At 44.0% G+C, this 25,867-nt stretch overlaps 1 protein-coding gene across 1 annotated transcript in view; it reads left to right on the top strand.

Moving 5' to 3' along the window:
* The window catches only part of LOC115538222 (inactive dipeptidyl peptidase 10), a 66,999-nt gene extending 50,774 nt beyond the window's left edge, over positions 1-16,225 (top strand). Inside the window, exons 8-9 of the mRNA XM_030349881.1 lie at positions 14,918-15,023; positions 15,654-16,225. Of these exons, the coding sequence (XP_030205741.1) occupies positions 14,918-15,023; positions 15,654-15,688 (141 nt within the window). The 3' untranslated portion in view covers positions 15,689-16,225. The remainder of the gene's footprint in view (positions 1-14,917; positions 15,024-15,653) is intronic.
* Positions 16,226-25,867: the final 9,642 nt, after the last annotated feature.

Raw genomic sequence — 25,867 nt, 5'->3', positions numbered from 1 at the left:
GTGAATTGTTTAAAAGCCAAAGAAATAAATACCACCAACATGGTGTCAGTGGCTACTGATGGGGCACCTAGTATGAGAGGAACACAGAAGGGGTTTATTACTTTACTTCAGAAGTCGCTGGGTCGAGAGCTGCTGACGTTTCACTGCATCCTGAACCAAGAAGCACTGTGCGCTCAAACATTTCCCCCCGAATGCAAAGAGGTGATGGACCTTGTCATTCAGATAGTCAACAAAATAATGGCAAAAGGGTTAAACCACCGACAGTTCTGTTCATTGTTAGATGAAGTCGACAGCGCATATTCAGATCTCCTGCTGCATAACAAAGTCCGGTGGCTGTCCAGGGGAGAAGTGCTTAAACGGTTTGCGGCCTGTCTGGAACAAGTGAAAACTTTCCTGGAAAGTAAGGGCCTCACCTATCCAGAACTGGAACACCCAGATTGGCTTGTGTTTGAGACATGGAATGCAATTCCCGAAACTTATCACAACATCAAGTATGTATGCCTTTGGATCCACATACTCGCTCACGCCTCACAGATGTCAGCCTGTAATCCTGCGTTAAGATGAAGGTCACGTCCTACAGCCCCGACATAGAAAAGCTCAGCAGTGATGTTCAGAAACAGAAATCACATTAAACAGGTGAGGACACTACCATTTAATAGGCTATTATTTTGCACCAAAAAATATATATTTTAGAAACTGAGCTGTTGTGTTATTTTGTTTTTTGTTCAGATTCGATGGTTTATTGCTGTGGCCGAGGAAAAATCAAGAGGATGACAACAAACCTATGTTTACCTGTTTAGACTTATTATACTCGTTCTATATGTTTGATTTATTTCAAAGTTATTTCTCCTCTTCATAAGAGTTTGAGGTTTTCCTGTTAGAACAGCAATAAAATGTTCTTCAACAGCTTTCTCTTTGTTGTTTTATAATTTCATGAATGCAACGAACTATGTTATTTTTTTACAGAGTGTCACAAAAAATGTCTGTGCGGTGCGCAGCGTTAGCGTCTCCGGAGGGGGTGAAGTTAAAAGTTTGCGGCTCCAATTTTTTTTTTTTTGCGGGAGATGGGCCAAAATGGCTCTTTTGATACAAAAGGTTGCCGACCCCTGCCCTAGGGCTTCAGCCCAGGCAAGCCCGTGCATTAAGGCGGCCTTGTAGGTGCCTGCTTCACAGGAATGGAACAATGAGCAGCCTCATGTATCACAAAGCTAATGGCAGAATTCTAATTGTCCACAGAATCCTCACTTTCAACTCCCCAATTAAGCTTCGAGCACTCTCCTGGAACTTATCCCATTTAGTTTTAGAAAAATTATACCTAGGAACCCTCTCTTCCACTTCTCTCCTACCAAACTTACAAATAATTGGATAATGATCGCTTCCAAGAGTGTATTTGTCCATTACATCCCATTCACCAGTTCTAGCTAAATTTGAAGAAGCAATTGATAAATCTATTTGACTACATGTGTTTCTCAGAATATCATACCTATTTAGCCTTCCATCATTTATCACTACCTGATCGTACTTATCTAAAAAACTTCTATTATCACACCATTACTATCCCTGTGATCACTGCCCCATAAAGGATTATGCGCATTAAAATCCCAACCCATATAACAGGACACCTTACCTTCTCCATTGTATCATCAAAATCCGACAATACCAAAGGTTTACAGGGGTTATAATAATTTAGCACAGTTATAGAGCCATGCCTGCTCCAAACCTCCACAGCCAAACACTCACCACAAGAACAAACATCAACTTTCCTATATTGCAATCCGTTCTTAACAAAAGTTGCACAACCCCCACCTGATCTATCCGACCTATCTAACCTCAATCACTCATATCCTGGAATTACAAAATCAAGACAGGGCTTTAGCCATGTTTCTTGAATACAAATCAATTCTGGAGCCTCTTTAAATTCATTAAGAAATCTCTTTAACTCCTGGCCATTCGCAATCAGACTCCGGGCATTCCATTGAAGAATATACCACATTCAAACGTTAAGGAACCTCATCATCATCGCTTACATCCTCCAAACTGTTGGTCCTCGTCAACTGTGACGTGTCCATGCCCCGAGTCTCTGGCAGCTGCTTTGTTCCCAGGAACCTTTCGGCTGCCCCCACCACTAGCCTGATGATGTCTGACCTGTTAGCTGCTTTTTTAGCTCCCACCAACACATCAGAAACTAAAGCCAAAAATGACTCCTTATTAAAAACCAACATGACAGAAGGAAGCGCCGCCCCAACACTGCTCCCTCCCTAACAGTGGAATCTTTGCGTTCTCTAGCCACTCTTTGTACTGCCTCTGCATATGACACCTTGGGCCCTATTTTAACGGTCTGAAACGCAAGTGGGAAGCGCAAAGCGCAAGTAGCTTTGTGGGCGGTTCTACGGCGCTATCGCTATTTTACAGGCGGATAAATGACACTTGCGTCGTGGCGCAAGTGTCAAAAGGGTTGGTCTGAAGCATCCTAGTTACCCGTAGGTGTGGTTTGGGCGTAACGTCCAACAAACCAATGAGAGTGCCAGCTCCCATCCCCTTTTAGAGCCATGAGCGCATTTGAATCGGACGAGTTGATATTTTGACAGCGCGTCTGGAGTCTCCGATGGGACAGATGCATGAATTTCAAACTGCAAATGGCTCAGTTTATTGCCAAATAATATGGCCTAATTCACACATGGAATAAGGGGTTTTCTTCCACAACTTCAGAAATACTGAGTCCTCAAAATAAATTTCGGCAAAGAAAACGTATATGATATAACATATGATATGCGGCAACTGTGGTTCTATTTAATGATATACGCAATGCATTATAAACATTGTTTCTTATCAGTATTGTATGCTATCCTAATATGCATGTGTCCCCGCGGTAATAGACATTGCCATTGATTGTATTATGCGTTACGTGTTTAGTTTGCGTGTGTTTAAACAGAGCACACACGCGCGCCCGCATTCATTCATTCTTTTTAACACTCACTCGCGGTAAAACAATGTTTTTCACGATCAAATACTCATCAATCCTAAAAGTTATGGGCATGTAGGCCTACACGATGTCTCTGTCAAGAAAATATGTGTTTGCTGTACGGTGTTTGCAGATGCATTGATTTAAAAGTACAACTTATTACCGCTGCATCAGCTGTTCTTTCCCAAATAATTTACCAAGAATGTGCGGCTAGGTAGATGGGAGAAGCAAAGTGTATGCGCGAGTTTCACAAGCAATCCGTATGCATCGCATGCTCGCCCTTAAAATACCATCTGAACAACGCGCCACTGACTTTAAGGGCCCTATTTTAACGGTCTGAAACGCAAGTGGGAAGCGCAAAGCGCAAGTAGCTTTGTGGGCGGTTCTACGGCGCTATCGCTATTTTACAGGCGGATAAATGACGCTTGCGCCGCGGCGCAAGTGTCAAAAGGGTTGGTCTGAAGCAGCCTAATTACCCGTAGGTGTGGTTTGGGCGTAACGTGCAACAAACCAATGAGAGTGCCAGCTCCCATCCCCTTTAAGAGCCATGAGCGCATTTGAATCGGACGAGTTGATATTTTGACAGCGCGTCTGCAGTCTCCGATGAGACAGATGCACATGAATTTCAAACTGCAAATGGCTTAGTTTATTGCCAAATAATATGGCCTAATTCACACATGGAATAAGGGGTTTTCTTCCACAACTTCAGAAATACTGAGTCCTCAAATAAATTTCGGCAAAGAAAACGTATGATAGGCTATAACATATGATATGCGGTAACTGTGGTTCTATTTAATGATATACGCAATACATTATAAACATTGTTTCTTATCAGTATTGTATCCTAATATGCATGTGTCCCCGCGGTAATAGACATTGCCATTGATTGTATTATGCGTTACGTGTTTAGTTTGCCCAAGTGAAGGAGTTCAAGTACCTCGGGGTCTTGTTCGCGAGTGAGGGAACTATGGAGCGTGAGATTGGCCGGAGAATCGGAGCAGCGGGGGCGGTATTGCGTTCGCTTTACCGCACCGTTGTTACGAAAAGAGAGCTGAGCCGCAAGGCAAAGCTCTCGTTCTACCGGTCGATCTTCGTTCCTATCCTCAGCTATGGTCATGAGGGTTGGGTGATGACCGAAAGGACGAGATCGCGGGTACAAGCGGCCGAGATGAGTTTTCTCAGAAGGGTGGCTGGCGTCTCTTCTCACTTCCCCACAGCTCATTATGAGCATTAAAATACCCAACCCACACCATTGGTTCACTAATCTTATCCACAATTTCCTGAAAATGATTATCCTTTAACTTGACTTGGGGTTATACAAATTGACAATGGTGATTTTCCCTCTGTCAGTCCATACTTCTGTGGTAACACACACACAACACTTCTTCTATACTGAATTCCATTTCTTGTGAAAGTTGCACACCCCCCTCCTGCTGTATTCTCTCAATCTCTCCTTTCACATTTACATCCCGGTATTCTAAAATCAAGTATTGGTTTTAACAAAGTTTCCTCAATGCAAATTATTTCTGTTTTTCTTCAAGCCCATCTAACATGTGTTTAAACTCTTGCCCATTTGCAATTAGACTCCTAGCATTCCATTGCATTATATAAAACATAATACAAAGGACACTAATCCCCATCGGAATTCCCATATGTACTTTCCATTTCCTCTTCCTCATTATCATCCAAGCCTGGATGATGACTTCCATTTCACCTTTGATCTTCACTCTCCTGAGTGTAGGTAAACTCCCATATTTCTTTAGGATTTATTCCCTTGAAACCTAGCAGCCTTTCTGCAGCAGAAGCAATTTCTCGTGCCACATCAGATTTTTTCTTTGCCTCCAATCTCTGTACTCCAAAAGCGAGAGCTGTGTTTGCGTCCTCGGCAGCCAGTCAGTTTCATTCTCAGTGGGTGCTGGTCTCCGCCAGGGCTGCGCCTTGTCACCAATCCTGTTTGTGATATACATGGACAGGATATCGAGGCGTTGTCGTGGTGGGGAGGGGTTGAAGTTGGGTGGTCTGAGGATCTCATCACTGCTTTTTGCAGATGATGTGGTCCTCATTGGATCATCGGCCTGTGACCTTCAGCACTCACTGGATCGGCTGGCGGCCGAGTGTGAAGCGGCTGGGATGAGGATCAGCACCGCTAAATCTGAGGCCATGACTCTTAGCAGGAAACCGGTGGATTGCTTACTCCGGGTAGGAAATGAGTCCTTAGCCCAAGTGAAGGAGTTCAAGTACCTCTGGATCTTGTTCGCGAGTGAGGGTACTATGGAGCATGAGATTGGCCGGAGAATCGGAGCAGCGGGGGCGGTATTGTGTTCGCTTTACCGCACCGTTGTTACGAAAAGAGAGCTGAGCCGCAAGGCAAAGCTCTCGATCTACCGGTCGATCTTCGTTCCTATCCTCACCTATGGTCATGAGGGTTGGGTGATGATGACTTGTGGGTACAAGCGGCCGAGATGAGTTTTCTCAGAAGGGTGGCTGGCGTCTCCCTTAGGGATAGGGTGAGAAGCTCAGCCATCCGTGAGGAACTCGGATTAGAGCCGCTGCTCCTTTAGTTAGAAAGGAGTCAGCTGAGGTGGTTCGGGCATCTGGCAAGGATGCCCACTGGGCGCCTCCCTTGGGAGGTGTTTCAGGCACGTCCAGTGGGGAGGAGACCTCGGGGAAGACCCAGGACTAGGTGGAGAGATTATATCTCAACACTAGCCTGGGAGCGCCTCGGGATCCCCCCGTCAGAGCTGGTCAATGTGGCCCGGGAAAGGGAAGTCTGGGGCCCCCTGCTTGAGCTGCCCCCCCCGCGACCCGACCCCGGATAAGCGGATGACGATGAGGATGAGGACCATTTGTACCCTCCACATTGCTTCAACCATGAATGCCAGTAGCCCTTTCTTGCTTATCAAAACTGAATCATCATTTACAGCTATAGCATGCCCCTTTGCAACATCTCTTGCAACAGCCATACTTTGACTTTGAATTTGACTGCCAACCCTGTTCTCCTCCACCATTCTGGCTGCCTCTGCATAAGATATTTTGTTTTCCTTCTTTAATCATTCAACATTATCTGCTTTGACATAGTTTTGACACCCCCTGAAGGAAGCCGGGTGATCACCTCCACAGTTACCACACTTCACAGGTTCATTGCACTGTTTTCCATCATGATCCTTGCTACATCGTCCACACCTTTGCTTTCCTCTACACACAGCTTGGACATCGCCATGTCTCTGGCACTTAAAGCATCTTAGAGGAGGTCTTTCATACTCTCTCACTGGACAACTCATGTATCCCAAAATGACTCTCTTAGGAACCACATCATCTTTAAAGGTAAGAAGGACAGGTGTGGTTCCTCTTCCATTCTCACCCTTTCCCATGCGCTTTGCAGCTGTGACATTAGCCCCCTTCATACAAGATAACAACTCTTGCTCAGACATTTTCAAGGACACATTATACACAACTCCTTTAACCTCTGTACTAATCTGTCTGTTGAACACCTCCACTCCCTTACCCAGCACATTTTTTATCTTAAGCAGCTTGTCTTGATGCCTTGCAGACTGGCAAATGATATAAATCATCCCATTTTGCAGAATAGAGGCATGCATTACGTCACCCATCTCTTTTTTTAAATTCATTAGTCAATTTAAGTAGCCTGGTCCTACCAGACTCTCGCACTTCATTTCATTTGTACAGAGAGCCTGGACCTACCCAATTGACAAACGTTAACTCACTTGAAGGCGGGTGTCTGTTGAAGTTTAAAACTATTGGATATGCCCAGTGCCACTGGATCTGCCATAACCAATCGCTAATGTTTGGCCGGGAATCACGTTGCGCCCAGGCTGTGAACAAACCAAACACAGTGCGTGAAGATGTCCGTCAACGAGAGCTGATTTAACGTCATTGTTCTCAGCCACTCCCACTGTTCGCTGATTGGACCGCCAAAAATCTGGCTTCCAAGGAAACCCATGCATATGAAGCAGACCCAGACCTATTACTGAAGTGAAATGAAACTTGAGCGGAAGTAGGTAGGTGGGCGGTGCCAGGCTACAATTTAAGGGGACTAGCAGCAGAAAACCCAACACCTCCCTTCACTTTGATTAGAACCTTAAACCCATCATCACTTTTTTTGTATGGTCTCATTGCTTTGGCCTGTGGATTATCCACATCACTGTCTGGAGACTGATATCCTCTCTCTTTCCTTTTGGGTCTATCCTCGACCACTGTACTCCATTCCCCTCCACCCCCATCCTATTCCGCTCCCGTCGGCATGGGCCGACGCTGATTTAGGCACTCCCCAACTCAGCACCCGAACGTCAGATCGAACAGCTGAGTTGCACAGACCTGTGCAGGGATATCGTTCCCGGACCTATACAGGCCGTCGGGAAATATCCCTACAAACAGATCCACGTAACAACCCTAACCCTAACCCTAACCCTAACCCTAACCCTAACCCAGATCCACACCCAAGCTGAACAACCCAAAACCAATTCAGAAATCTCCTTAAGCCGCTGTTCTGAAGCCAACAACTTTCACTAATAAACAATTTGAAAACACTGCCACTAGCACGGCACTACTCCACCCTGATCCGTATGGAGCCAGTATCCTGCCATAATTCAAACCTGAAAAAAAAAGTTTCAAAGGCTTGTAAGTCTGGGTGTGAAAACTCAAAACCTTGTAAAACAGGTTTTGCAACACTGAAAAAAGAGATTATAACCTAAAAGAAAATTCAAGAATAACAAGAATAACAAGCGTCCTGCGCGGTGGATTATTTTTTCCATTTCCTGGAACCATCCGGGTACGGTAAAGGGACATTGAAAAAAAAAAGTTATGAGATTAGTTATTAGAACTAGAGTTATGTTATTATAACTCTAGTTCTATGATTGTAGGCGTAGCCGTCTAGGCTTCGCCTTATGGGCTTCAGTGCGTGCTTGCACGCACTGAAGCCCAATCAGCACCAATCAGCGTGGGCACTGCCCACATTTCCCACGGTATCGTGTCTATATAAGGCGGTGTATCCCGTCGCTCATCCTCCACGCTATTCTTTCAGCATTTGGAGGGTACAGCAGGTGGGAAACTAGACGGATACGCCTACAATCATAGAACTAGAGTTATGATAACATAACTATCGTTCTATTTCATGTAGTTTACGCCGTCTAGGCTTCGCCTTATGGGCTAAGGTGAAGCTGCGAGCGGAGCCTGATCAATGTACTCCTGCTGGACCCCAGTCAAAACGACTTAAGTCACCAGAGCACATTAAGACTCAAGAAGCCAAGGATGTGTAAAACACAACAGCTTAATAAAAAACTAATTCCTCCTAGATCAAGCAAGGCAATGATCAAGAGAGAAAAAAGTGAGTCTGTAAAGACTCCGGCTCTAATCCGTGCTTCATGGAACCCATGAAAAGGAAAAGAAAAACCAGAGCAATACGGTTTCCATTAGGTCCGCTACCACCGGGGGCGGAGCTACGGAATCCGGCTCTCCATTAAGGGGTCTCTCTCGACCGTTTCTTATTTGAAAGAAACGGCGGGAGTGCCATACTGGCAAACAAAAACCACCTGACAATTGGCGGGCCAATAGAAAAAAACCCCTAGCCTGTTTTTCATTTGAAAAACGGTGGGAGAGTAAGACTGGTAGTCAAGTCCAACTCGCCAGCCAGCGAGAGGAAATCCAACCACGCCGCTTTAAAGAACATGTCTATATTCTTTAAGCCATAAAAGGGGTCCCGGACTCCAGCACAGAGTTGCAGAGTGAACCCCTGGAACCCGGGAAGACCAAGACGCAGCCGCGCAGATGTCTTCCGTCGAAACGCCCTCTAGTAGAGCCGTTGAAGCGGCCACGCTGCGTGTGGAGTGAGCTTTAACGCCCAACGGTGGCGCAAAGCCCTGCCGAGAGTAGGCTAAGCAAACACCCTCACATATCCAGCGAGAAAACCACTGCTTAGAGAGAGCGCGGCCCCTGCTAGCGTCGCTATAACACACAAACAACTGTTGTGTGGAGCTGAACGCGGCCGAGCGATTCACGTACATAGCCAATGCCCGCACCGGGCACAGGAGATGCAACTCCGCCTCCGCCTCACTAGAATGAGGCGGGGGGTGAAATGCCTTAAGCACAATATCCCTCGACCGAAAATAACTATTAATGTTCTTCGGGAGGAACGCAGGATTAGGTCTGAGCAACGCGAAGGAGCTGTCCTCGTTTAGCAACAAGCAACTCGGGCTGACAGACAGAGCGGTTAGCTCACCGCCCTGCTTGGCAGAAACCAAGGCCAACAAGATCGTCGACGTCGATGATGCCGCCGTCGTCGTCCAGGTCAGAGGCCCCGGCCCTGAACAGGTCGACGGCCTCAACGAGGTCCAGCGAAGGGGAAAAGAAGAGATGCCTGGAGAGGATCCCCTCTTAAGGCAGCTCCCGGCAGGTGACACAGGAGACGGGGGCCGCCATAGCAGCCGCGGCGTGGTCGGCGCCGAGGCACCGAAAGCACGCCAAGTGCCCGTCACCCGGTGTCAGGGAGGCGGGACAGGAGGAGCATAGGGGCCCTGAAAAGGGCCTAGCTCTAGGAGCGCTCTCAGGTGGCCCTGAAAAGGGCCGTTTGTCAATGGCCTCGCCCGAGCCACTGCCACCGGCTTGGGAGATCCGTTTTGTCGAAGTCATCTTAATGTATTCTTGATTTTCCGCTTATAAGCACAAGGGCTGAAAGAAAAGGGAGGATGAGCGACGGTATACACCGCCTTATATAGACATGATACCGTGGGAAATGTGGGTGGTGCCCATGCTGATTGGTGCATAGTTTAAATGTTCAAGCCCATAAGGCGAAGCCTAGGCGGCGTAGCCTACATGAAATAGAACAACTATAGTTTCTCGTGGGCACGAGAAAGTTGGTGAGCACGAGAAAGTATCTCATGAGCACGGGAAAATATTGTTTGCATATCTCTGGCAGTGTGTGTGTGTGTGTGTGTGTGGGTGTGTGTGTGTGTGTGTGTGTGTCATCAGCGAGTGGGTGGACGAGCGAGGAGCGCGAGCGATAGCGTGCATGTGTGTCAGTTTAGTGAAGTAATGAACGAGTCCGGTTGTGTGAAAGAATAAAGTGCACAGCCTGTCAAGAATCAGTGGCCGCTTCATTCCAACCATATTCCAACCTATAAGCAGACCCACTGTCGGTAAAAGTGAAGGGTGTTTCCCCCCGAGTGATCATCGGCCCTGGAGGGAATGTCTCCCCTCTGCTCCTCGGTCTGGGAGCCGAGTAGCGTGTGGTCGGTGCCCCTTCATTTCGGTGGGGCAGAAACTACTGGCGTGTGACCACACCCACAATTTAGATATATATTTAACATGTATATTTTCGAGCTACATTTAAAAATGTTAACTAAACTAATTGTGAGTAAGAATAAAATAAAAATAAACAAATTGCCTGATGTTACTGCACGCTTTTGAAGTGCCATCCGCAACACTCGTCATATGATGTCAGGCTAATTAGAATAGCCTATGTGCAATGGAATCACCAACTCTGCAAAGTCAAAAATTTCAAAGGACAAATTCGACATTATAGGGAAGTTATTTCTTCCATATTTTATTTTAACAATCTAACAACAATTTAACAACAGGCTTAGCGAGTGCATTGCAAATACATGTAGACCTTCGATTTGGAACTTGGCACGACGATGTGTGCAAATCTCTCAATAACAACACTTTTGAAATCAGGTATATCTCAATAAGAGATGTTTAAATCAGGTATGAAATCAGGTATAGAATTTTAATACCTGCTGAAATAAATAAATATATATATAGGCTTCAATGCCGAAAGATACAGGCGGAGTAATTCGATTTTTTTAACAGTCCTAGAATATGACCATGGGGCAGACTACTTTACGACCATATGGGCGTCTTATAGCGCGGATTGCAATTCTTATCGCAGCCTGCAGGGTTATGCGAGAAACATACGGAGGGACGCGGTCGTTGAGCTCCCCTGCCCCACATTGCATGACACGTTGACACTCAACTAGAATCGCCACCACCACCATTTGATATCAACAGACCAAAAATAGTCGGAAAGCCTACAGAAACTATAGATAGTTAATGTGACAATGACATTATTAAAAATAAACTTGGAGCAATGATTTACTGAGGAACTATTTTTTTTGGGAGCATGCTTTTGCAGGGAGTTCGCCGCCCCACCTGCCCATATGGACGGCACGCGCCTTCTCGTGCGCACAACATACTCTCTCGTGCTTACGAGATACTTTTGCGTGCGCACCAGATACTTTCACGTGCGCACCAGATACTTTTGCGTGCTCACGAGAAACTTAATTTTTTTTAGCCTATGTCTCTTTACGGGTTCTGTAGGTTCCGTACCCTGATGGTTCGAGGAAATGGAAAAAAAAATCAACCACGCAGGTCACTTGTTATTCTTGTCATCGGCAGAGCAGTGTCAATCACGCACAGCCCGGTGAACGGCACATGTGATTGGAATGTAAGTCAGCAGAGAGCAACCAATAGGTTTGGAGCCAAATTGTCCCGCCCCCAGGAAAGTTTTTTTTGCTGCAGACCTTTGACTGTCAGGAGTTTCAAAACGAATGCGCGACAGAACACTGCCAATAATCACGTGACTCAAAGCTTGCGCCTGTGTGGTCAAATCTCTGAAAAGTCAGTGCTGAAAAGTCAGTTCTGAAAAAAATACATTTCAATTGTGTAAATTTACACCTTTACAAGTTTTTAAAAATAAATATTCAACCTTTCAAAAATTATTTCTCAATTTATGAACACCTGTTTGCAGAATCCCATTTACAAGGTTTCAAAACCGGGAAACAATGAAATACACTGTTGCCAGATTTGAAACTCTGCAAATGCGCTGGTGAAAGTTTTTGAACTTTGAAAATATGTTTGTGAAAAAAGAAATACTTGGAAAATGTGTTGGTGACAATGATGAAGAAGATAAAATAGAATACAAAATAATGTTTGAAGATGTTCAAAAAATTTTTCAGGTTATAATCTCTTTTTTCACTGTTGCAAAACCTTTTTTACAAGGTGTTGCATTTTCAAACCCAGACTTACAAGCCTTTGAAACTTTTTTTTTCAGGTTTGAATTATGGCAGGATACTGGCTCCATAGATCCGCTTCCTCTCCAACTCCCGTTCTTAGGGACCGTCTGCAAAGTGCAAAACAGAAAACTACCACAATGGTCAAATTTGAATAGCGTCGCCATTATTGACTAGAGAGCCCCAAAACTTGCTCCATATAGGCAAGGCCTCTATATGGTCTTACTACAACCTTTTGTTTTGAAAAATATATCTCCTTGTTTTTTGAGGAATTTGTATTTAGCAACAATTTCAATAGCGTAGCCATTGTTGAATCTAGAGCTCCAAAACTTGTTCCACATAGGCACGGCCTCTATATGGTCTGACTACAACCTTTAGTTTTGAAAAATATATCTCCTCTTTTTTTTAAGGAATTTTTATTCGGCCAAAATTTCAATAGGCTCGGCAATATTGACTCCAGAGCCCCACAACTCTTTCCATATAGGCACGGCCACTATGGTCTTACTACAACCTTTAGTTTTGAAAAATATCTCTACTTCTTTTTAAGGAAAAATTCCAATAGCGTTGCCATTATTGACTCTAGAGCCCCAAAACTTGTTCCATATAGGGATGGCCTCTATATGGTCTTACTACAACCTTTAGTTTTGAATAATATATCTCTAGAGTCAATAATGGCGATGCTATTGAAATTCCTTGAAGGGGACCTATTATGCTTTTTTGACTTTAATGACCTATATACGTTGTTATAATGATTGATATTCATGTTTAACCATACTAAAGTGTCAAATAATGACGTACATGCATTTCGACGTATTATTGCTGACAGTCTGGGGTGGCTTTGCAGAGCGCTAAACACTCGGGACATTGATTGCGATTCACTTGTTCACATTTCCGGGAAACATCTTCGTAGACGTACTCCTGCCACGCCCCCATATGCCTGGTCAAATCTGCCCGCCCGCGCGCTCCAGGAAGGTAACCAATCACAACGGAGTTGGGTTGGCAGGAGGGGGGTGAGGGGGCGGAGAAAGACGAAACGGAGTGTTGACAGAGAAGGCTGAAAGCGCCCAGATGAGAGGAAGAGTTTCCCGAAAATCTGCATCGTTTTTTGTGAATGGTTAAACATGACTATCAATCATTATAACAACGTTTATAGGTCATAAAAGTCGAAAAGCATAATAGCTCCCCTTTAAAGGTCTCATGGCATGAAAATCTCACTTTATGAGGTTTTCTAACATTAATATGCAGTTTTTACCCCAGCACTGTATGGTTAAGGCCACCTTAACAAAAATAGGGCCCCGCCTTGACTACCAATGTATGTACTACCAATTTTTTTCAAATAATTTTTATTTAATTATTATGCATTAACAAAGTACAAAACTCTCGTAGGGAGTAAAAAGATAAAGATAAATAATGCATTGTTGATATTGTTCAAAACAATAGTCCTGCGAACAGAAACCGCGAACTGAAACCCTCACTGAAGACTGCAAGGCCATGAGACACACCCCCATGCGACATGGAGGAGAAAGGGATTGTTGCCGGCGGGCAGCCGGAAGCCGAGGGACCACTGCCTCTTCGCTGCCCGCTGCAGGAGGCGGTGGGGCCTAAGCGCTGGCCGCTGCCGAGACGGCGGTCGCTTTCTCCTCCATGTCGTGGTTCAGTCTACTTCAGATTGATATGGACGTGGAAGAACCAGAGACGTCGGAGAACCCAACGTAGTCGTTTGAGATTCATAATGTCTTCTGGAGGCGCACACAGCTTTTGGCCGTGATAATATATATTATATTATATAGATATCTATGGATAAAATATTATTTAGATATAGAGCTCCAGGACTCCCGCCGGAGCACCCGGAGTGTTCTAGAATATTTACAGAACACGGCCAAAGGCCCCTCGGACTACAGCTGTTTTTAAAAAAAAACGAAAGACTTATCTTTTTAAAAAAGCCTTTTGCTAATTTCCCCTTTACTGTTTATGTATTATATGTTTAAACAACCTGCTTTATTTATTTTTTCCTCTCTCATAAGCTATGTAGCACTTGGAGATTTCTGACTGTAAAGTGCTCTACAAATTAAATATATTATTATTATTATTATTAAAGGCTGTGTGCGCCTCGCCATTGCGATACATCCACTGTAAACAGAGCGTATGGTACCGTGGCTCGGCTTTTTGGGGCTCTAGATTCAATAATGGCGACGCTATTGAAATTTGACCATTGTGGTCGTTTTGCCCTTTGCAGACGGTCCCTAAGCTCGCGGCTGAAAGCCGACAGCTCATAGCACTAAAGACGGTTCGTTTGGAGGAAAACACGGTTGTAGCTGGTCATCTAGGTTACTTCATTTAGCTAGAGGTGTCATTTGTGTCGCAACGATGTTTCAGTGATGATCTATTATCTAACCGCAAACTCAGAATCTGCCAATTTCTTTACAACTTGACATAAGTCTTTTATCTAGTATTTTTCTAAATCCGGGCAATTCAATAGTCAACAGGGGAAGCATGTCTTCTACAATGAACCCTGCAACCAGCCGGTCTTTCTGTGTCAAATGCTTCTGCGCTCCAACACTTGAACACTCCTTCCCACAAGCAGCTACGTCACTCAAATTGATCGCTATGGCAACCTGCCGAGGCAAGCAGGCGCTGCAGACACACAGGCAGCATGCATGCACATACCACAACAGATCTGAACTTTACACGCAGGGAAACACGGCTTGGGTAACGCAGGAAAGTGCGTTACTATTGTCTATTAAAGCAGTGTAGTTACCAATATTTTAAATGTAATGCATTACTTTACTTCATTACCCAAAAAAGTAATATCATTACCCCCAACACTGCAGACATGTATGCACTCAGGTTACCACCAGACTTGGAGAGTAGCGTTCACCACAAAGCGTTTGTTTTATAAAACCTTCCTCCCTGCGCTGCGGCACGGCTCCAGGGCTACGGCGGCTACGTGGCGCTGGAGATGCTGAAGGCCGCAGGTCCGGACCAGCCTGTCCATTGTGCTGCCGTCCAGGCTCCGGTCATTGACTGGTCCATGTACGGTGAGCAGGTTACCACAGAACCACAACCTTGTACACATTTACATTACATTTAGCAGACTTTTTTATCCAAAGCGACTCACAATAAGTACATTTAAAAGAAACAAGCAACAGCTATATATCACTGTCGGTACAGTAAGGATTTTCATAGCAACAAGTGCTACAATTGCAAGGTTAACCCATTCCCTGTGTACAACAAAGATAGCGAGAGTAGTTTAGTTTAGTTTAGTCGATCAGTTTTACTTTAAAGGTACTATCTCCAAAATGGCATCAAAAACAATGGTTAAATATTGTCCAATCCATGATGCCCACCAACCTGAAGGGAGAACACAGGGGGAGAGGAACCAAAAATAAATATAACAGCAGCAATCCAAAGTAGGGTCTTAAGAGTTCTGCAGCTGATTTGTTGCATCTCGATTCTGTGCTCACGCCATGAGAGCAGACCATAATTACTACAACACGTAGTCAGACAGCGTTGTCATTTTTACAAAGGGTAGTGGGGAGAAGGAAGGAGAGGAGAGTGTGCGACAGTCCATTCAGGGGGAGGGTATATAACCTTCTGAGGAGGGTATCATAGGGTCTCAGATTAAATGAAATTCTTCGCTTGATCCCATTGTGCTTTTCCCACCATAGGAAACACACCAAGTCCAGTGTTTCCCACAGAATAGGTAGCAATGTGTGGTGCCCCCCTGGTGCCAGTGGGGGAATCGAGTGTCGGGGTGCCGTGGCGGTCGGTGGAGTCGGTCATCGGGGTGTATGCAGAGTGTGTGCAGCGGGTGGCGTGCAAACACACACTTTCTGAAGCTGCCATGTTAAATATACACCTGTATGCTTATCTATTGTCACCTGATGAGACAATTTTAAAGCTACAAGAAGAATTTGAAATTATACAGCTCAATCTTAATTCTTTAAAGTAAGTTCTTTAAGAGAAAACAACTAAAATCGTGTTTACAAGAACCCTGCCTGGTTTCATTCCTAGCCCCAACTCCATACATTACCTGGCAGGCCAGTAGAATTAATTTGCTCACACGAATACCTGGACTTTATGTTGGAGGAAGACCTGACTTTTAAGTTTCATGTTGAGAATTACTCACCAAAATTGTTGTTAAAGTTTAGTTTTACCATTTTTTTGGCCAATTTTAGTGGCAATCTTTAGATTCTGTGCCATTCAAGGTATTGTATTTACTGTATTTAACTTTTTTGGTAAAACAAAATAAATTGTACAATGCAACAATATAAATATAATAATAAAAATAAATATAGCTGCGAGCAGCAATGTGGGTGTCAAGCATAATCGGACTCGGTAGGCTAATTCTGCCGGATGGACGCAATCGGCCAGGGGGCTACATGACGACCGCCTCGGAAATCGGCAATACCGACAGCCGGTGGGATGAGCATTATGTGGGAAAAGGACCCCACCTAGAGGTAAGGGCGCAATACAGTCTGCCTGACAGAACAAATGTCACAAATACATAGGGGTATTCGGAACAATATCCCTCAAAGAGACACAATGTAAAGAAGCATCCGTTCTGGAGGTGGTTCGTGAAGCATCTAATCCAGTGGGAATCGCAGTTTATATAGTAGGTGGGCGGAATGGTAAATATAGTCATTGTTGCATTATACATTGAGTACCGCTTGTCGCCACACGAGTGCAGTGTCTACCCATTAATGAGCGCCACACGAGTGCAGTGTCTACCCATTAATGAGGGCCGTCACGTTTGATTGCCTGTCACGGCCAAACGGTTTTGAATTTGAGAAAGCTGTTTAACACATTTGTTCAACTTGTTCTGAAGATCATATATGCAAAGTTTTATGAAGATTGGACATTATTTGTGGCCTGTGGAAATTTACAACTGATTTTGACAACTTTCAACATGGTGGCCAAGTTCTGAGGTTGCAATGAGAAATAATTTATAAGCTATATAAGGAGGTCTGGCAGTATCCTCAGACATTAAAAATAAGTTTGAAATGTACTAATGTGAAGAGAGAGGAGTTAAAACACGTCTTAATTAATTATAGCGCCCCCTAGAGGTCAATGGTCACCAAATTCATTGAGTGTCCCCATGATGATGTTATGGGTCTATGTAACAAGTTTGGTTATGATATGTCAAAGGGATGCTGAGATATTGGCGTGTTTCCGGTTTGGTTGATTCGCTACGAATATCATTGGCTGTCGCGGATATTTCTGCAAGAAATAATATACTAGCTATACGGGGAGGTCTAATAGTATCACTAGACATTGAAAATAAGTTTTAAATGTACTCATGTGAAGAGAAAGGAATCAAAACACATCGACATTAATAACAGCGCCACCTAGAGGTCAAAGGTCACCAAATTCATCCAGTGTAACCTTTATGGGGTCATGGGTCTATGTACCAAGGTTGGTTATGATATGTCAAAGGGCTGCTGAGATATGGGCTTACATCCGGTTTGGCGGCTTTGCCGCCAAATTTGATTGGCTCTAGCGGACAAACAGTTTTGAATTTGAAAGGTCTATCAGATTTGTGATAGAAGTAGCACTTTGAAGGTTTTTGACATAAACCAAGATGGCGGAAATAAACGTCATAGCGCAATGACGTCATAGGGTGTGTTGAACTGGGCTTGGTTCAAGGAATCCAATGATATCTGGTTTGTGAATATTGGTCGAATGGGTCGAAAGTTAAGAACACGAATGCATGTGAAACTTTGACCTGTCGGTGGCGCTAGAGCTGTTGGGCTAGCGACCTGAGATTGGCTTAATGGGCTAATGGGGCTGTCCTGAACCAGTGTGCCAAATTTCACAACTTTTCGCCAAGCGGTTCTATGGGCTGCCATTGACTCCAATGGCAGTATAACTGTACGTCCACACCAGGAGCGACCAAAGCGTCAAAGACGCTTTGGTCGCTCACAAAGTTTCGCTGCGAATTTTTCTGTTCGCTTTGGTCGCTCAAGTCGCTCATGACGTACAATTCAATTATGCAGACGCATTTAAAGGAGCCGTATGCGTTTAGTAGGCCCTACAGACAGCCATATCAAATAGTGAACTCTCCCATACACCTTGGCCATATTGCCGAGACGGTTTTGCTTGTTCGATAAAGTGCTTCGACAACAAGTAGGACAGTGATTCCCCCCAATACAAAAAAAATCCTAAAATGTAGGCTAATTACAACCGAGAACAAAAAACCCTGCGTGCTGTAGTAGTTAAAATATGTTTCACTGATCTGGATCTGCAAATCATGATCTGCACTCATTCGTCGCATTCAAAACAAATAGACATTCGCGCACATGGCTAATTTGCATACGCGCACAGGAATGGTTGGCTCCGCAAGGCAAATAATGGAACATATCGATCTATCTAGGCTTTTCTGTCTATCTATCTATCAACGCGTGTCTAGTTTTAATGTGATGGATTGTGTGTATGTCCAGTCAGAATTGTTCTGTGTGGTGTTGTAGGCTACTGTCCTGTGTGGGCCGAACCACCTAAATGGATTCCCGACGATTTGTGTCGTTTGGTATTAATAAAGACTTGACTAGGCTTTCTATCTATCTAGACTAGATATATCCCTTGTCATTTATCCCTCGTCTTGTCGATTAGTTTGTTTATGTGACGATTTCAAAAACTTTTTTGGTTTTGTTTAAAGCATGCTACACGCGATTGGTTGGTTAGATTGGTGGCATGGAGAGCAAATTAAAATGATTCCCGCTTAAATACGAACGTTCTAGATGTAGCCTATAAATACTCCCGCTTATCATCACTTGATATCCAAACCACTACGGCGTTTCGATCTCTGAACTTAAAAGGGATGGGTTCGTACAACACCGGGTGCCCAGTTACAGCCGCGATTAATACTTCAGCCGACATTTTGTTCAGTGAGTGAATAAAGGTAGGTAGGAACCAAAGTGCCTGCCGATGTTCCCTGGGATCCACGCAAGCGAAGAGCGTCTACATTCCGATTGACTGTCAGTGTTTGGCCCCTGAAGCGAATAATAGTCATTTGCATGAAGTTAAAAAGTTTTCAACTTCTTTTTGACGCTCTGGTCGCTCAACTTTGGCCGCTGGTAGCGTTGGTCGCTTTGGTCGCTTTGGTCGCTCTTGCCCATAGAAAGTGAATGACTTCCGGCGATTTGGTCGCTCAATTCGCTTCTGGTGTGGACGGACAGTAATAGTAAATATAGCTGCGAGCAGCAATGTGGGTGTCAAGCATAATCGGACTCGGTAGGCTAATTCTGCCGGATGGACGCAATCGGCCAGGGGGCTACATGACGACCGCCTCGGAAATCGGCAATACCGACAGCTGGTGGGATGAGTAAATGGGAAAAGGACCCCACCTAGAGGTAAGGGCGCAATACAGTCTGCCTGACAGAACAAATGTCACAAATACATAGGGGTATTCGGAACAATATCTCTAAAAGAGACACAATGTAAACAAGCATCCGTTCTGGAGGTGGTTCGTGAAGAATCTGATCCAGTGGGAATTGCAGTTTATATTGTAGGTGGGCGGAATGGTAAATATAGTCATTGTTGCATTACACATTAAGTACCGCTTGTCGCCACACGAGTGCAGTGTCTACCCATTAATGAGCGCCACACGAGCGCAGTGTCTACCCATTAATGAGCAACGTCAAGTTTGATTGGCTGTCACGGCCAAATGGTTTTGAATTTGAGAAAGCTGTTTAATACATTTGTTCAGCTTGGTTGGAAGATCATACATGCCAAGTTTCATGAAGATTGGACATAATTTGTGGCCTGTGGGAATTTACAACTAATTTTGACAACTTTCAACATGGCGGCCAAGTTCTGATGTTGCAATGAGAAATAATTTATAAGCTATATAAGGAGGTCTGGCAGTATCCTCAGATATTAGAAATAAGTTTGAAATGTACTCATGTGAAGAGAGAGGAGTTAAAACACGTCTTTATTTATTATAGCGCCCCCTAGAGGTCAATGGTCACCAAATTCATTAAGCGTCCCCATGATGATGTTATGGGTCTATGTTTCAAGTTTGGTTATGATTTGTCAAAGGGATGCTGAGATATTGCCGTGTTTCCGGTTTGGCGGCTTCGCGGTCGAATATCATTGGCTGTCGCGGATATTTCTGCGAGAAATAATATACTAGCTACACGGGGAGGTCAAATAGTATCACTAGACATTGAAAATAAGTTTTAAATGTACTCATGAGAAGAGAGAGGAGTCAAAACACATCGACCATAATAACAGCGCCCCCTAGAGGTCAAATATCACCAAATTCATTCAGTGTAACCTTTATGGGGTCATGGGTCTATGTACCAAGGTTGGTTATGATATGTCAAAGGGCTGCTGAGATATGGGCTTACATCCGGTTTGGCGGCTTTGCCGCCAAATTTGATTGGCTCTAGCGGGCAAACGGTTTTGAATTTGAAAGGTCCATCAGATGTTTTGCATCAAGCATCGCCGGATGATCATGTGTGCCAAGTTTCGAGATGATTGGACAAGATTTGTGATATAGGTAGCACTTTGAAGGTTTTTGACATAAACCAAGATGGCGGAAATATACGTCATGGCGCAATGACGTCATAGGGTTTGTTGAACTGGGCTTGTTTCAAGGAATCCAATGATACCTGGTTTGTGAATATTGGTCGAATAGGTCGAAAGTTATGAACATGAATGCATGTCCAATTTTGACCTGTTGGTGGCGCTAGAGCTGTTGGGCTAGCGACCTGAGATTGGCTTAATGGGCTAATGGGGCTGTCCTGAACCAGTGTGCCAAATTTCACAACTTTTCGCCAAGCGGTTCTATGGGCTGCCATTGACTCCCATGTCAGGTAAATAATAATAATAATAATAAGAATTCGTACGAAAACAATAGGTTGTCTCGCAACATAGTTGCTTGACACCCAAATATAGCTGCGAGCAGCAATGTGGGTGTCAAGCATAATGAGACTCGGTTGGCTAATTATGCCGGATGGACGTTATCGGCCAGGGGGCTAAATGACGACCGTCTCGGAAATCGGCAATATCGACAGCCGGTGGGATGAGTAAATTTATTCAGTGTCACCTTTCTGGGGTCATGGGTCTATGTACCAAGGTTGGTTATGATATGTCAAAGGGCTGCTGAGATATGGGCTTACATCCGGTTTGGCGGCTATGCCGCCAAATTTGATTTGCTGTAGCAGGCAAACGGTTTTGAATCAATCGATCAATTATATGTTTTGTATCAAGCATGGCCAGAAGATCATGTGTGCCAAGTTTCGAGATGATTGGACAAGATTTGTGATAGAAGTAGCATTTTGAGGGTTTTTGACATAAACAAAGATGGCGGACATATACGTCATGGCGCAATGACGTCATAGGGTGTGTTGAACTGGGCTTGGTTCAAGGAATCCAATGATACCTGGTTTGTGAATATTGGTCGAATAAGTCGAAAGTTATGAACATGAATGCATGTCCAACTTTGACCTGTTGGTGGCGCTAGAGCTGTTGGGCTAGCGACCTGAGATTGGCTTAATGGGCTAATGGGGCTGTTCTGAACCATTGTGCCAAATTTTACAACTTTTCGCCAAGCGGTTCTATGGGCTGCCATTGACTCCAATGGCAGTATAATAATAATAAATATAGCTGCGAGCAGCAATGTGGGTGTCAAGCATAATGGGACTCGGTTGGCTAATTATGCCGGATGGACGTTATCGGCCAGGGGGCTACATGACGACCGTCTCGGAAATCGGCAATATCGACAGCCGGTGGGATGAGTAAATGGGAAAAGGACCCCAACTAGAGGTAAGGGCGCAATACCGTCTGCCTGACAGAACAAATGACAAGAATACATAGAGGTATTCGGAACAATATCCCTAAAAGAGACACAATGTAAACAAGCATCCGTTCTGGAGGTGGTTCGTGAAGAATCTGATCCAGTGGGAATTGCAGTTTATATTGTAGGTGGGCGGAATGGTAAATATAGTCATTGTTGCATTACACATTAAGTACCGCTTGTCGCCACACGAGTGCAGTGTCTACCCATTAATGAGCGCCGTCATGTTTGATTGGCTGTCACGGCCAAACGGTTTTGAATTTGAGAAAGCTGTTTGATACATTTGTTCAACTTGGTCTGAAGGTCATATATGCCAAGTTCCATGTAGATTGGACATAATTTGTGGCCTGTGGAAATTTACAACTGATCTTGACAACTTTCAACATGGTGGCCAAGTTCTGATGTTGCCATGAGAAATAATTTGTAAGCTATATGGGGAGGTCTGGCAGTATCCTCAGACATTGAAAATAAGTTTGAAATGTACTCATGTGAAGAGAGAGGAGTTAAAACACGTCTTCATTCATTATAGCGCCCCCTAGAGGTCAATGGTCACCAAATTCATTGAGTGTCCCCATGATGATGTTATGGGTCTATGTATCAAGTTTGGTTATGATATGTCAAAGGGCTGCTGAGATATTGGCGTGTTTCCGGTTTGGGGGCTTTGCGGTCTAATATCATTGGCTGTCGCGGATATTTCTGCAAGAATCAATATACTATCTATATGAAGAGGTCTGTTAGTATCACCAAACATTTAAAATTTGCATGAAATATACTCATGTGAAGAGAGAGGAGTCAAAACACATCGACATTAATAACAGCGCCCCCTAGAGGTCAAAGGTCACCAAATTTATTCAGTGTCACCTTTATGGGGTCATGGGTCTATGTACCAAGGTTGGTTATGATATGTCAAAGGTCTGCTGAGATATGCGCTTACATCCGGTTTGGCGGCTTCGCCTCCAAATTTGATTGGCTTAGCGGGCAAACGGTTTTGAATTTGACAATCTATTCGATGTTTTTTATCAAGCATGGCCAGAAGATCATGCGTGCCAAGTTTCGAGATGATTGGACAAGATTTGTGATAGAAGTAGCATTTTGAAGGTTTTTGACATAAACCAAGATGGCGGAAATAGACGTCATGGCACAATGACGTCATAGGGTGTGTTGAACTGGGCTTGGTTCAAGGAATCCAATGATACCTGGTTTGTGAATATTGGTCGAATAGGTCGAAAGTTATGAACATGAATGCATGTGCAACTTTGACCTATTGGTGGCGCTAGAGCTGTTGGGCTAGTGATCTGAGATTGGTTAAATGGGCTAATGGGGCTGTCCTGAACCAGTGCGCCAAATTTCACAACTTTTCGCCAAGCGGTTCTATGGGCTGCCATTGACTCCCATTGAAGGATAATAATAATAAATATAGCTGCGAGCAGCAATGTGGGTGTCAAGCATAATGGGACTCGGTAAGCTAATTTTGCCGGGCGGACGTAATCGGCCAGGGGGCTACATGACGACCGTCTCGGAAATCGGCAATACCGACAGCCGGTGGGATGAGGAAATGGGAAAAGGACCCCACCTAGAGGTAAGGGCGCAATACAGTCTGCCTGACAGAACAAATGTCACAAATACATAGGGGTATTCGGAACAATATTCCTAAAAGAGACACAATGTAAACAAGCACCCGTTCTGGAGGTGGTTCGTGAAGCATCTAATCCATCGGGAATTGAAGTTTATATTGTAAATCGGCGTAATGGTAAATATAGTCATTGTTGTAGTATACATTAAGTACCGCTTGTCGCCACACGAGTGCAGTGTCTACCCATTAATGAGCGTCGTCAAGTTTGATTGGCTGTCACGGCCAAACGGTTTTGAATTTGAGAAAGCGGTTTGATACATTTGTTCAGCTTGGTCGGAAGATCATTTTTGCCAAGTTCTATGAAGATTGGACATTGTAGTGTTCTCGTGCAGTGTGTTGTAACCCTGACTTAACACAGAGTTAAACCGTAGCCAATGAAGACAGAGTCGTAGTAAGGTTGACCATTTACTGTCACAATTCCTCATGAACAGACGGTGAAAACTGCAAATAAAAGAATACAAAAATACTGAATGTACATTTGACTAAACAGCATGTTGTACATAGTTGTAAATAATAATATGAACTGTCTAACACTGCATGAAGACATTCTGATGCCAATTGCATTGATTTTAGTTTGTACACAATTGCTAACCAAAACGTTTTTAACAACACATCAAACATTATTTTTAAATAAATCCACTCTAATATATTATCTTAAACATGTCTTGCATTGATTAAACAAACTTACGGCATTGCCTCTTAGATGCTTTCATGTGGATGCTAGCGGATTACAATCAGAAGATGCACATGTCTGCCATTCCTTCTACAGAGGTAAGATTTTTAACAGGAAATTACGTCACAGGAAGTGACTAAACCGGAAGTGAAATAATAACAAACCTAAAACGGCAAAATAATATGAATTTATACATTGGCTTATTTTAACTGTAAAGTAATTATTCACATCCGTTTTTACATATACATATTTAAGAAATCAATGTAAGAATATTAAATGAGTGCCAGGAGAGACAACACAGACATAATTTGTGGCCTGTGGAAATTTTCAACTGATTTTGACAACTTGCAACATGGCGGCCAAGTTCTGATGCAATGAGAAATAATTCATAAGCTACATAAGGAGGTCTGGCAGTATCCTCAGACATTAAAAATAAGTTTGAAATGTACTCATGTGAAGAGAGAGGAGTTAAAACACGTCTTCATTAATTATAGCTTCCCCTATAGGTCAATGGTCACCAAATTCATTGAGTGTCCCCCTGATGATGTTATGGGTCTATGTATCAAGTTTGGTTATGATATGTCAAAGGGATGCTGAGATATTGGCGTGTTTCCGGTTTGGCGGGTTCGCGGTCGAATATCATTGGCTGTCGCGGATATTTCTGCAAGAAATAATATACTAGCTATACGGGGAGGTCTAATAGTATCACTAGACATTGAAAATAAGTTTTAAATGGACTCATGTGAAGAGAAAGGAGTCAAAACACATCGACATTAATAACAGCGCCACCTAGAGGTCAAAGGTCACCAAATTCATCCAGTGTAACCTTTATGGGGTCATGGGTCTATGTACCAAGGTTGGTTATGATATGTCAAAGAACTGCTGAGATATGGGCTTACTTCCGGTTTGGCCGCTGCGCTGCAAAATTTGATTGGCTTTAGCGGGCAAACGGTTTTGAATTTGACAAATCTATTCGATGTTTTTCATCAAGGATGGCCAGAAGATCATGTGTGCCAAGTTTCGAGATGATTGGACAAGATTTGTGATAGGAGTAGCATTTTGAAGGTTTTTGACATAAACCAAGATGGCGGACATATACGTCATGGCGCAATGACGTCATAGGATGTGTTGAACTGGGCTTGGTTCAAGGAATCCAATGATACCTGGTTTGTGAAAATTGGTCGAATAGGTCAAAAGTTATGAACATGAATGCATGCCCAACTTTGACCTGTTGGTGGCGCTAGAGCTGTTGGGCTAGCGACCTTAGATTGGCTTAATGGGCTAATGGGGCAGTCCTGAACAAGTGTGCCAAATTTCACAACTTTTCGCCAAGCGGTTCTATGGGCTGCCATTGACTCCAATGGCAGCATAATAATAATAATAATAAATATAGCTGCGAGCAGCAATGTGGGTGTCAAGCATAATGGGACTCGGTAAGCTAATTTTGCCGGGCGGACGTAATCGGCCAGGGGGCTACATGACGACCGTCTCGGAAATCGGCAATACCGACAGCCGGTGGGATGAGGAAATGGGAAAAGGACCCCACCTAGAGGTAAGGGCGCAATACAGTCTGCCTGACAGAACAAATGTCACAAATACATAGGGGTATTCGGAACAATATTCCTAAAAGAGACACAATGTAAACAAGCACCCGTTCTGGAGGTGGTTCGTGAAGCATCTAATCCATCGGGAATTGAAGTTTATATTGTAAATCGGCGTAATGGTAAATATAGTCATTGTTGTAGTATACATTAAGTACCGCTTGTCGCCACACGAG

The sequence above is a fragment of the Gadus morhua genome, unplaced genomic scaffold (genome assembly GCF_902167405.1).
Source record: "Gadus morhua unplaced genomic scaffold, gadMor3.0, whole genome shotgun sequence".
NCBI classification, from domain to species: Eukaryota; Metazoa; Chordata; class Actinopteri; order Gadiformes; family Gadidae; genus Gadus; species Gadus morhua.
The sequence above is the reverse complement of the archived record's forward strand: the minus strand, read 5'-3'. Positions and strand labels throughout refer to the sequence as shown.